This window comes from Solanum verrucosum, unplaced genomic scaffold, assembly GCF_900185275.1.
Source record: "Solanum verrucosum unplaced genomic scaffold, falcon-dt-bn FXZP01000012.1, whole genome shotgun sequence".
NCBI classification, from domain to species: domain Eukaryota; kingdom Viridiplantae; phylum Streptophyta; class Magnoliopsida; order Solanales; family Solanaceae; genus Solanum; species Solanum verrucosum.
The window spans coordinates 5,685,789-5,700,055 of NW_026020063.1; the positions used below are offsets into that span (position 1 = coordinate 5,685,789).

The window sequence follows — 14,267 nt, forward strand, 5'->3', positions numbered from 1 at the left end:
ACACTTTTTATTTCGTTTCAATAACATGCAGGGCAAGTTCTAGACTAAGATGCAAAACATGGAATAAACAAAGTCTCACCACACATGACACAAGTATCAATCAAGATGGATCAATTCCACTTCTAAGAGAGACAGGATCATAACAAACTACAAAATAAAAGAAGCTATATACAAAGTCACAACCATGAGCTTAGATGTCAAAGAGTCTACATTTTTTTTTTTTAATCAAGCATTCACAAGAAAGTATTACTCAAAAATTAGGCCCAAATAGTAAGCATCACATAACTCAAAAGGGTCTTTTCTTTTCTCTCCAAAAAAATTAAAATAAAATAAAATTTATTCCTAAAAAAAAAATAAAAAAACACTCGGTTCAAAGGGACTATCCTCAGGAAAAGAACCGAAAACAAAAGCCAAGGAACCCATCCTAAAAAAAGAAAAGACTCAATAAAACGGTAAAAACTAGGAATTCATTCCTTCACCCCACACTTAAAAAGATGCTATGTCCCCAAAGCATTAGATAAAATTTAAAACAAGGGTTAGGAAAACTCCCTGAGGCCTTTAGGCCTAGCTAGTAGCATGTTTTCTTAATTTTCATCAAGGGTCGTCACCCCACACTTAAGCTCAAACATGCTCCCTCTTTTTTTTGTTTTTTTTTTTTTTTGGATACTCAAACTTCCCCTAATCTGCAAAAAAAACAGGAAAAGAAAAAAAAGTGATACTAATAAAATAAAATAAGAAGTTACACTAATAAGTGGGTTGTCTCCCAATAAGCGCTTAATTTAACGTCGCGGCACGACACCATCAATTTTACTATTTTTCCTTCCACTTTGAAGATATGAATTGCACCCCTAATTTTACATCAATTTTTCTATTACGCTCAAGGGGTGGTGGTACAAAAATAAAGGTCTCAAGCAATAGATATCGCATTATGCACTTCTTGGATCCTAAGTGAGGAATGTAATTCTCCGATATTGGAACAATAAATTCAAGAATATAGACACAATTTTCCTCCTCCATACATTATTCTATAGGCTCAGATGGCTCGATTAATTTCTCATCATCTAAACATAATGTGGAAAAATGATAGGAATGAGGTCTAGTGCACCCTAACTTATGAATTGTATTATTATTTACACATACTAGAGTTTTTAAAAATAATATTATCTACTTCATTACATAACTCTAGTGTACTCTTCTCAACAATGACAACATCAATAAAAGTATGATCAAGCAATTGGCCCTCAACTTTTAGTTCTTCAAGTTGACTTATAAGTAATTTTTCTTCCTCACACATATTATTACTAAATTGTTGGGTGTCATATGATTTAATCTTTTCACTCAACTCAATATCTAAATAATAGAGATCAAATTCAAAGGCATATTCACTATTACGCTTACATATTGATTTATAGCAAAGTATTAACAAATCTTCCAAGTCCCTATACAACTTATCTAGTTGAGAAAAAATTAGCTTAAAAGAATCAATAACATCACAAGGGCAAGAATTGCAAGAACACTTATCACTACATGTTTTTTCAGATGACATCTCAAGAAGAGTAAAATATGTATGATAATAATAAAAAAATAAAAAAATAAAAAATTTAAAACTAATTCTAAAAAAAATAAAATTACAAGTCAAAATAAATACTAAAGACAATTTCTAAGCCATATTCCCCGGCAGCAGTGCCATTTTTTGATAACGTTCAAATATACCTCTTGAAAAGAAATATAAACGATCGTACGCAATATATTTACCCAACTATGAGTCGGGGTCGATCCCACAGAGAATATGGAAGAATATTGTCAATAGCAAATATTTAACTCGATAGTTGTTATATAACAATGGGGGGGTTTAATTTGAAATAAAATAAACAAACAATAAAAAGATAGCTTTGAACTAAGTATTTATTTATATTCAGATTATTAAAAGTAACTAGGAATGTGTTCCCCATAAGTTCATAACGCAGTAATCCTAGTACTCGCAATCATTTCCTAGTGTATTACATGCAAAGTGATAAGTTAGGTATCTCTAAATTCTTGATCCGGCATCAGTAGAATTTCACCCCGCACCTTGATCCGGCTGCATGTTTATAATTTACTAACCCTTATCTTTACCTCATATTAGACATCATAATCGATGTTTGGCTTAGTTATTACTTCGCACCAATCGATACTAGCCTATTAGATAGTATCCCACTAAATCTATGTTGACAATTCTTTTCTTGTTGATTACCTCCTTGATCCGGCAAGTAGCAACAAGGCGAGTTCTAACGTGTGCACTCGTTAAAATGACTTTTAAACGAAAGAATTATCAATGCATGCAAAACACTATTCAAGAATTGCTTATTTACTATTCATACATTGTTAATCACTAATGGTTCCCACAACCCTAGTTATGCAAGTTAGCTACTCATTATCTCAAAAACACAAGGGAACAATGCTTTCATTTGCTTAGATCATTTTAGGCTTAAGTGGACTAATTTGAACAATGGCCTATGATCGCTTCCCAACTTCTAGCCTAGATCATCTTAGCAGGACCAACAGGGCGAGTTCTAGATTTGCACATCTGTTTGAACAATCAACTTTTTCTCACACACTCTTGGCACATTGTTTCATTATCAGATTACACAGTTCAAGTTTTACCTTAAGTCAAGAGGACAAATCAATTCCTTTTCATGTCACATTTAGATCCAACACATTCAACTCCACAAGACTCTAGATCTAACACATTTCAATTTTTTTGGGCAAACATCATTTTATTTATTCCTTTTATGCCATCATGCTTTCATTTTTGTACTTACCCCTACACATACATTCCTACACATGCAGGTTCAACGTAAATTAAAACAGTCTCTTGGGGGAAAAGAACTTATGAGTTAGGTTACTCAGACCTCACCCTATCACTCACAATCCATTTACCCAACCCCCCAAAAAATAGAGTGCAATTGTCCCCAATGCACAAAGAGTAAAAACAGAAAGGATAGGCGAAGAAAACATGTGGTGCATTACGCCGAACACCTCTCCACAAGCGAGTGGGTGCAATTTCCTGGAGCCTGCTGGATCAACACTCGGGACACCATCAGTAGTGCCTGCATCTACCATCTCAGCACCCTCAGTAGTGCTTACATTAACTCACACCACACCATCTATAGTCCTTACGCTGCTAGAGGCACCAACACCAATTTTCCTAGCCCGTTGTTTCCGCAACTCTTCGTCTCCCAATGCTCTTTTTTTCTAGCTCTCCCAGCCTCACTACCATCAGAAGTATGACTGGAGCGGGGGCGTTTCCCAGCAGTGCGGGAAGAATCAAACGGCGGCATACCATCTCCGAATAACGCAATCACCACCGTATCATCAACCAGTGTCATGGAGGCGAAATTGAGCTCAGTTTCTGGGGGAGCAAGAAGTCAATCGATATCAACATGGAGGCTCTCTATCACCTTCTGGAGAGTAGTCACATCAACATGACGACCTCTCTACGACTCTCAACTCCAAGGCATCCAGGCGCTTATGAATGGCCTGGACCTTCTGGGCCATCATGCGCTCCACCCGCTGCTCAATCCTAGCCTCAAACTCCTCTATCGCACGCTGCATCCAAGGCCTCACATGCTGAAGTAGTGAAGCCATCTAGGCCTCCAGGTTCTCGACACAGGCTAGAGATAGCTAGCGGATCATGAGGAGGGGGTGGCTCTCGAGGAGCTAGGGGCCTGACTGGCGGCCAGAGATGGGGAAGTCTGGGCATCATCTATAGTGGCTGGAGGGGATGGATCACCACCTTACATCTGCTCCACATTTGCTACAAGATCAGCTCCCGATGGTGGCACCTCAACATGTGGCTCCTTGTGAGGTGCAACTACATTGGCCTCCTCCCATATTAGGCCGATATCTAGGGTCTTGGTCTCCTGAAGAAACCTGTCACAATACCAAATCGGTACGCCAGCATCCCTGCAGAGCTAGAAAATGAGGCATGGAAAGGGTAACGTTGTGGTGGCCTTGAAGGCCCTCTCGTGTATCTCCGCATATCGCATGCGGGAAAAGTCTACCTCCAACCTAGCAATTAAAGCTACAACCATAAGTTCTTGGTCCCATGTAAGTACATTATTTGCATGAGTAGGGACACATTTCCACACCAGCAACCAAAAGAATTTACCACAAATGTCAGGGTGGCCTTCTAGATATTCATGATCAGGGTGCTGACCCACTAGGCGTGCTCTTTGTTTGTAGCAAGATAATGGGCTAACCAGCATAAAAATGTGCCACTCTGAACAATGTCCATGCGATAGTCGAACTCCACTCACATCACATATCACTCCTAGAAAAGCCTACAGGACCCAGAAAACTTCTAACACCATTAACAGAGATAGCTGGTGGAAGATTTTCTATTACCTCGACTTTAGCTCTATCAACCTCAATACCCTTCTCAGAAATCTGATAACCTAGTATGATCCCTTCTTTCACCATGAAGTGACACTTTTCCTAATTGAGCACAAGATTGCACTCTTCACACCGTTTCAGTACCTCAGCCAAATGCATCAGACATCTATCAAATGAGTCACCTACCACAGAGAAATCATCCATAAAAACCTCAATAGTGACCTCCACCATATCTGAAAATACCGACATCATGCAACGTATGAAGGTTGCTTGAGCATTACACAACCCAAATGACAATCGTTTGAAGGCAAAAGTCCCATAAGGGCAAGTGAAGGTGGTCTTGTCTTGGTCATCCGGAGCAATGGAGATCTTATTGTATCCCGAATAACCATCAAGAAAATAATACCAACCCTTACCAGCAAGACGGCCCAATATCTAATCCATGAACGGCGTAGGGAAGTGATCCTTTTCTGTCCAAGCATTCAATATCCGGTAGTCCATGCATACTCTCCATCAAGTCATGGGCCGCATCGAAACAACCTCATTTTTCGCATTAAGAACCACAATAATCCCACCGTTCTTGGGCACACACTGAACAGTACAAACCCAACTACTATATGCAAAGGGATAAATTACTCCAACATCCAACCTCTTGATGATTTCCTTTTTTACTACCGCTACTACAAAATGGGGCATTGGCGGCAATTGTTTAGCGGCAATTAATGAATTGTCGTTAATTAATTCTTTAAGCTGAAATATTAGTGGCATATGAACAATGGCCAGTAAAAGGTGTTATTTTAGTGACTATTAAAATAATTAGCCAGTAAAAGTTAATTTTTTAGTGACAATTAAAATAATTAGTTAGTAAAAGATACTAATAAACATAGCTTTCTTTATTTTTTAGGTTTCCCTCCAATTTTATTCCCTCCCATTCTAATAAGAGAAATTAAAAACAAAACCCTATTCCCTCTGCTTCCTCGATAATTCTCGTCTCTCAAACAGCTCAACGCGTCTTCTCCAAGAGGAACGATTTAGGTAAGCCTTCAAATTCTCCACCTTCACAATTCAATTCATGTTCTTACTGAAACGACCCATCATCACAAAGAGACTGCTGCGATTTTGCTCTAGTGGGTTATACTTTACGATCAAGTCTGTTTACTTATTGAACAAGAACTGATTTTTCAAATCGTTTGAAGTTTGAAGGTTCCTTAATTGTTTTCTTTTCTTATTTTACGTTTTCTGGAAGGTTTTACAACAGTCATCTTGCCCTTCACTTTTCGTCGGACAAAATCCTACTGCCAGGTACTCAAATTAGTTAGGGAAATTTTGTAAAAATAAGTTTTTTGTATTTTGTAACTCTGTTTTGTGATTTATGTGTTCTATTAATTTGATGGGCAACTGATTGAATTGATTACTCTATTTGTAAGGTTACTTTTATTATATTCAACTATTTGTGATTGTTCGAATGTTTTCAATTGTATCGGATGAATATCTATATTTTTACTTGAGCTGATAAATTATGTTATCCAATATCTCTAATAGTTACTTGTTTAGCTATCGCTTGAGCAGTGTTCTTAAGCGAGTGTTTTGTCTCTTAAAGCGAGAAACTAAGCTAACCTGTAGGACAAATTTCTCTTTTATGCTCTGTTTCTTCATAAGCTAAACTATAACAAGTTTTGGCCAACTCTTGAGTAGTGATCGTAAAAGCTAGTGTTTGTCACTTAAAGCGAGAAGCTAAGCTAACCGTTAGCACTAAGTTATGTGTTATGCTTTGTTTTTTTTCATATTCCTAAATTTTCCTTTTGTTTCATAATGTTTTCAGCATATGTCTCTGTTTTTCACTGCTCTATATAACTTTTTAATGTTTCTCGTTCTCCAATGTACTATTCTTGAGAAAGTCGTGTTAGGTGTTTCCGGCAAGTTTTGGTGTTAATTTGAACTAAACCATCAAGTTGAGTGAGTAAATACAATTCTGGTTATGTTGTGCTAAATCCAAAATTGATGGTGTGTTATTTTTAGTTTGGTTTATCAGTTTGGCTTATCATTTTCCTTTATACTCATTTACTGATGAATTCCTCAGATTGTTTATTGTTTTTTGAATTGCATTTTGTAGTTTTTTTTTATCACAAATGACCTGTAGAAATAACATTGTTCTATAGTTTTGATATAAGAAACAGTTAATCTAGCTTACTTACTTTTTGTAGTTGTTAGATTACTTTTTTTTGTGTGTTTTGATATTAAACATGGAAGAAACTATAAATATGTAAAGCTATAACGACAGTTAAGTTTGCGTTCTCTATATAACCGATCCATTCTGTTTCATTTAGACCTGTTCCATCTGAATATTCATTAGTTTGGGTTCTCATTCTTTGGTAACTTAAGTCAATATCGGATTAAAATTGGCTAGTTTAACATATCTTGAGGGTCAGTCAATTGCCTATTATTCTTTAAGTGTTTTAACTCTTTTGATGAAGTATTGGCCCTGCTGTCTGTTAGTAGGCATATTCATTCTATGGAGCTGCAAAGAATAGAGTACTAAATCCCACCATCATGATATCATGCTTCATAGGTGTCACATTTTTTGTGTCAGTTTCCAAAGAATTGAATCTTGAATTGAACCCCTGTTTTCCTACTACTTTGAAGAATTTGTCACCATAATTTATTGTCTCTCAGTAGTTGCTGATTTTCTTATTTCTTCATGATGAAAAAAAACTCCCTATTGCTCTATTGTTAGAAACTGTAAAACTTTGAAAGCTTTTAAGCACTTAAATCTCTTCTGTTTTTCAGCTTACCAAATCTCCCAGTTATAACCATGTGCTTTTCTGCATCATGCTTCTCACTTTGGCCAAGCGAGCCCTTATCCCTTTCTTCATTTCTCGCTTTGAAAAACACTGCTCTAGAGGAGGTTCCGTTCTGTAGTTTTTAAGTGTTTGGATAGTTCTAGTAGTAATTTGAATAAAATGATCAAGTTGAGTGAGTTAATACCATTTCGGTGACGTTGTGCTACTCTAGAACTGAGTTTTTATCAATTAGCTTGTTCACTTAAATTGTGAGTTGAATAAAATTATTTCATCGTCAAGCTAACAATATTCTATTTTCATCGTCAACCTAATATTATTCAGATAAATTAGAAGATCTATATACCTAAACTGTCAAAAGCTAAAATCTGTAAATTTAAGATACAACAACAAATTTAGTTGTTGTAACTTCTCTATATAAGAATGTCATTAGAATCAGATCTTTGCTTGATAGTTTGAATTATTGAAATGACATATTAGAGTTCTATAATTACATACAAAAATTATAAATTTCACCTTTTTTTACTAACGCATCTTTAGTTTTTACAGTAATTACTGAAAAAAAAGAATATCTTGAACTTTATGGAAGGTCCCAGTAATAAAAAGTGGATGTATTGTGATAGAGTTAGTAAAGAATACTTGGATGGAGTAAATGACTTTTTAAATCATGCCTTTTCTCAAAAACAAAATGGAGACAAAATTGCATGTCCCTGTACAGAATGTGTGCTTTTCCATCAAGTAAATCGGGCCACAGCATATGACCATCTTGTGGTTAATGGCATTTTGTCATCTTATGATACATGGTTTTGTCACGGGGAGTCTTTAAAAAAGTCAAACAATACTCAAGTAACTAATTGTAGCCAGTCAACTGTAAGGGGCGATGATGTGACCGGAATTATACATGATGCCTTTGGAGGATGTACACAACTTATGGATAGTGATGTCAATGAAAGTAGCGAGGTGGAGCCAAACCTAACAGAAAATAGTGCTTGTACATCTGGAAATCAAACTCATCAAGAGATGGATAAGTTTGAACAACTCATGAAGGAGGCAAATGAAGAACTTTATCCTGGATGTAAGAAGTTTAGCAAATTGTCCTTTTTGCTACATATCTATCGTACTAAATGCATGTTCAAATGGTCAAATGAATCTTTTGATTCTTTGCTTGGACTATTAAAGGATGTGCTGCCAGAAGGGGAAAAATTACCTCCTTCTTTCTATGAGACCAAAAATATAGTCGAAGGTTTGGGCTTAAAGTATGAAAAAATTCATGCTTGTCCCAATGATTGCATGCTTTTTAGAAAAGAGTTTGCCAGTAATGATGTCAATGAATGCAAAATTTGTGGAGCTTCTAGATGGAAAAATAATGCAAAGAAAATTCCAGCCAAGGTCCTAAGGTATTTTCCTTTAAAACCAAGACTACAAAGATTATTTATGTCTTCAAAAACTTCAAAAGAAATGTGATGGCATCATGAAGAGCTCAACAAACACGGTGTTCTACGACATCCTGCTGATTCTGAAGCTTGGAAAAGTTTCGATAACAGGTATTCTGAATTTGCTAGAGATCCTCGTAATGTCCGTTTGGGATTATCTTCTGATGGGTTTAATCCATTTGGCACAATGCAAACTGTTCATAGTACTTGGCCAGTAATTTTAATGCCATATAATCTTCCTCCGTGGATGTGCATGAAAGAAGAGTTCTCTATTTTGTCCTTACTTATTCTTGGACCAAAATCACCTGGCAATAATATTGATGTCTTTTTGCAACCGTTAATAGAAGAGTTAAATGAATTGTGGAGTGTTGGGGTAGAAACATATGATGCTTCTACAAAGGAGACATTTCAAATGAGAGCAGCTCTTATGTGGACTATAAATGATTTTCCAGCGTATGGTACTCTTTCTGGATGGAGCACTTATGGTCCATTTGCATGCCCTTCATGCAATATAAACACTCACTTTAAAAGGCTCAACCATGGAAGGAAATTTTGTTTCATAGGGCATCGACGTTTCTTGAAGTCTAGCCACAAATATCGAAATGATGCAAAATCATTTGATGGTACTAAAGAAACAAGACATGCACCTTGTGCCATATCTGCGTCACAAGTGTTGGATCAAGTTAAAGATATAAAGTTTACTCTAGGACAATCAAGTGAAGAGGTAAGTGGGGTGCTGAAAATACATGGAAAAAGAAGAGCATATTTTTCGATCTTCCTTATTGGGAGTATAACTTGGTGCGCCATAATATTGATGTAATGCACATAGAAAAAAATGTTTGTGATAACATAATTTATACACTACTGGGTCTTGGTAAAAAGTTGAAAGACAATATAGAAGCATGATTGGACTTAAAGGAGATGAAAATAAGACCAAGCTTATGGCCTCAGTATTGAGCTAGTGGGAGGGCATATCTTCCTCCTACTTATTTCCTAATGTCTTCAAAAGAAAAAGAGATGTTTTATGAATTACTACAAAATGCCAAATTTCCACATGGCTATGCGTCTAATATCTCATGTTGCATTCGCAAACAAAAGATATCTGGGTTAAAAACTCATGATTGCCATGTTATAATGCAAGAACTTCTTCCTCTTGCCGTGTGGAAATCTATAGATAAAAGAGTCAAATTTGTTTTAATTGAACTATGCACATTCTTTCGTGGTTTGTGTAGCAAAGTGCTGAAGGTAGAAGAGTTAAAATTACTTGAAGAAAAAATTCCAGAAACATTGTCTACTATGGAGAAAATCTTCCCCCCAGGATTCTTTACTATTATGGTGCACTTAGTTACTCACTTGGCAACTGAGGCTAAACTTGTGGGTCCAGTACAATATCGTTGGATGTATCCAATTGAGAGGTATGTAGAATATCACTAAATCATTATTATATATATCTTTATGTTGTAAATATTATAATATTAAGCTAATAACATTAATTTATTCCATAGATACTTGGGTACTTTAAAATCATATGTCCGTAATCGTGCATGTCCAGAAGGCAGAAGCATACATAGCAAATGAATGTTTGGCATTTTACTCACGATATTTAGAGGGTGGAGATTCAAGATCTTATTATTCACGAAAATGTGATGATGAGATTGAGCATGAGACTAGTAAAGAAGAATGTCTTTTTCCTTTTACCGGAGAGTCATATGGTGCAGTAGATGTATATGAAATGGATGAGAAAACACTATTTCAAGCACATCGGCATGTGCTTGTCAATTGCGAGTCAGAGGTGGTAGAGAATTATAAAAAGTAAGTGTTATTATTATATCTATCGTTGATTAAGTGTATATTACTTCATTTGATAACAATATTGATACATATGAACTACATGAATAGAAAACATTTTGCTGAAATAAAGAGATCACATCGCAAGCGTCGTTTGACACAACATCAACTTGACTGTATGCATTTCGATACATTTAGTGACTGGTTCAAAGAGAAAGTAAGTGGTAGGACTAAGTTATTGGTTACCTTAATTATTGTATTCATCCTTATATCGAAACTTATAGTTATATCATTCTATTTGGTTAGGTAAAAGAGTTATAAGCCACATTTGACATCTTAAAGAATGTTATAGTTCTTGCAAGAGGGCCGAGTTACATTGCAAAAAGATTCAATGCCTATGATGTAAATAATGGATATCATTTTTGAACAAAACAAAGTGAAGAGCACCTAGAGACACAAAATAGTGGTGTTATGGTCGTTTCAAAGACTGAAAGTTATGCAAGTTCAAGTGACAATGCTCCGAAGTTTTCAAATATCACATATTATGGTAGATTGAATGAAATTGTGGAGTTAAACTACTATGAAGAATTTAAGGTTGTCTTATTTAAGTGTAATTGGGTTGATGTAACCAAAGGTAGAGGAATTATGGAAGATGACTTGGGTTTCACAGTTGTGAATTTTTCACGCCTGGCTGATTCTGGCGATCGAAAACGTCATGAGCCCTTTATATTTGCAGAACAAGCTCAACAAGTAATATTTGTGCAAGATCCTCAAGATTGTGAATGGTTTGTTCCTAGGTTAATTAAACCTCGAGACGTTTTTGATATGGGAGAGGAAAATAGTGTGCAGATTGAGTCATAAATGCAAAGTGATTCCACTGACTTGGCTATCTTAGAAAATTCTCACATTCTTGAGTTTGAAAATAATGATTGGGTAAGAAGTGGAGTCGATGGAATAGTAATTGATACAGAAGTTCATAGTCAAGCTTCTCTAAATGATGGCGAAGCTAATCCCGAGGGAGAAAATGATATTGAAAATGAAAGTGATCCAGAATGATAGGCGGTTATTATAACATATATTTTTTTCCAGTGTTATTAAAGAACGTCTACATACTTGTTATTTTACATTTATAAATTTGAACATTATATCTTTATGGTTTACTTTCAATCTAAATCATTTTATAGAATATGCTTGTTAGTCAGTTATGAATTTTCCATGTTTGTGTTGGTTGATTAGTGAAGGTTCTGAGTGACTTTTCTGGGCTTGTTTTTAACTATATTTTGTGGCTTTGTCCCCTGGATTGTGAAGTGAGAATGTGTTCTTGTGAATTGGAAGTTTGTCCATCTTTGGTGCATTGGTATGTGATTTTACAACTTAACATGAGCATGATCCTTTCTCTTGTATTGCCTGTATCTTGTTATTCTGCTACCAGTGCACTTTAATGCATCTATATAGTTACTTAATTTTAGATAAGAAATTATACAAACTAGAGGTTGCACCAGATTGAACATTCAACCACAAAATGGTGAAGATCTACGACAATATGTTGATCAGTTGATGGATGAACGGAACATCGATCAAGCCCAACCGTATATTGAACAATTGATGAATATTCAGAATCACTCAGATACTCCAGATCACGATGATCAATCTAATGAGTTGAACAATACTGTTGGTGGCACAGGGGAATCAGGTAATACTTTTTAAGTTGTCTACTTCTTATTAGTTTTACAAGCTGGGAACAAATCTATTGTGGTATCATCTAGGATGCATTCCTTCAGAGTCTATAGTAGTGAGAGGAGTTCATCGATCTCCCAGTATTTTAGCACTTGGTGCCTCAGTAGGAATCAGGGCACCTGGTGCACCCATTAAATCAATAATCAGTCATTACAGCTGAATCATCGCATAATCGTGCCGACAATGGAAGGAGGTTTCCAGAGTCATGCTCAAACTGGGTGCTTCTAGTTCTACCTGAACTATTTCCACAAATTCCCCTTTGCTTCATTGTTGTAGAAAACTGGTTCTTCCGTTGAAATCCATGTATTGGCAGTTCATGAGCAGGAATAACTGAACTTGATCCTGTCCTAGTATCAATAGCCCTTTCTTCTGATAATTGATTTTTTCCAACAACAACTCCTAAAACCAGATCTGATTGCAAATACATTTGACTCTCTGGAGAAACACCAAGGAGTTTAGCTTCTGTATTGGCATTCCCATGAGCAGTAGTAACTGAACCTGATTCTGTCCAGTTCCATGAGCAGCAGTCCCCAATAGCTTCTGTATTGAAATGAAAGTACCGCCTTCAGTGTACCCCTTCTCCTCATTGGCCTCCAATAATCGAGAATGCCATGTTTGGCTTCGACTATATCCCTCCAGCACCCTTCCTCATTCTGTCCAAACCACCAAAGCCACTTCAAAAGTGAACTTTTATTAAACTAAACAACAACATAAGAATATCAAACTAATAGGTTCATTGCATCAGATAAATCATTCTAATCCTACATGACAAACAAGTACTATATCAACATAGATAAAAAATAACAAAGATTCACATATGCAATGTCCTTAGTCAAGATGCATCTAATATGTTACATGAGGTAGACAACAGGTAGAATATATTACTTTTTTTTACCATTGTTCTATCGTGATCCTTTTATTTAACAGATTGTACATAATCTATTAGTTTCTTAACTATATAAGTTTTTCTCATTTGATGTCCTTCAAATCTTTTTACTTCTAGGTAATTCGGAGGCAAGAAAGATACGTGGACCTACTTTACTTAATGATATTTGGAAACTTCCTCCAGGGAAAACAATTGATGTGCCATTTAATAGTCTCAACCAATCTATTGGAAAAGAGGGTCGAAAGCTAGCTAGCTTTCTAGGAATTATTGCAAGAACTCCAGAACTAACACCTCTACACGTACATGATTGGAGAAACTTTGACAATGAAGAAAAGAAGAAATTGTTGGATTTTGTGAGGGTATGGTGTGGTTGTTATTATTAAGTACGCAGACTCTATTATACATGATGTTATTTTCTAAATTTTTTCTTTTACTTTTTCAGAAGAAGTTCACTATCCCAAAATGCGGAGAAGACTTTGTCTTAAAGTCGCTAGGAAAGAAATGGAAAGATTACAAATGCCAATTAAAAGGTGACCATATTCCAAAGTATAAGACTAAAATCGCTTTGCTGAAAAATAGACCAAGTCGTATACCAAGAGATCAATGGAGTGGTCTTGTCTCTTATTGGCTTTCTGACAAAGCTAAGGTATCAACAAATCTTGAATACATACTCCTAGTTACTAATCTTCACAGTGTTTAGAGTTTTGTTATGCTCAATTTTTATTTATAAATCATAAGATATCGCTTTATTTTTTCAATGATAGAGACGTACCCAAGCAAATAGAAACAATAGGGCCAAACAAAACATGCCTCACACGGGAGGATCCAAAAGTATTGCTACATTGATGGATGAGAAGGTAAACCTGTTGAAACTACAAACTATAATATTTTACCCCTTTTTGTTATGTACATATGACATCAATTTTATTATATTAGGCTGAAAATGGTGTAGAGCCTACACGAGCAGAAGTTTTCTTATTAACTCATAAAAAACGCGCGGACGGTAGACCATTGGATGATGATTCTGCCAAAGTAATTGTAAGATTTCTTTTTTCTTTTATTTTCTATATCGGGAAATATTTAGAAAAAAAACTTAAAGGCAAATAAATGAATTCAAAACTAGATTTAATAAGTATTTTCTGGTCAGGACATGATAAACGAAAAGATGAGCAATAGTGAGGGACCTACTGACCAACCTCCTCACCGTGTTGCTTGGAAAGGTGATGTGTATTCCCAAGTGTTGGGAAATGA

At 35.8% G+C, this 14,267-nt stretch overlaps 1 protein-coding gene and 1 long non-coding RNA gene across 2 annotated transcripts; both read left to right on the forward strand.

Moving 5' to 3' along the window:
* The first annotated feature begins 7,754 nt into the window (after positions 1-7,754).
* Positions 7,755-11,254, forward strand: LOC125823536 (uncharacterized). Its single transcript, XM_049502902.1, has 4 exons — positions 7,755-8,569; positions 8,717-9,329; positions 10,158-10,417; positions 10,945-11,254. The coding sequence occupies exons 1-4, from the start codon at positions 7,755-7,757 to the stop codon at positions 11,252-11,254; spliced, it is 1,998 nt and encodes a 665-aa protein (XP_049358859.1).
* Positions 11,255-13,587: 2,333 nt separating this feature from the next.
* On the forward strand, positions 13,588-14,055 carry LOC125823515 (uncharacterized). The gene is made up of 3 exons (XR_007442714.1): positions 13,588-13,662; positions 13,781-13,873; positions 13,953-14,055. It is a non-coding gene; the product is annotated as an uncharacterized LOC125823515 (long non-coding RNA).
* Positions 14,056-14,267: the final 212 nt, after the last annotated feature.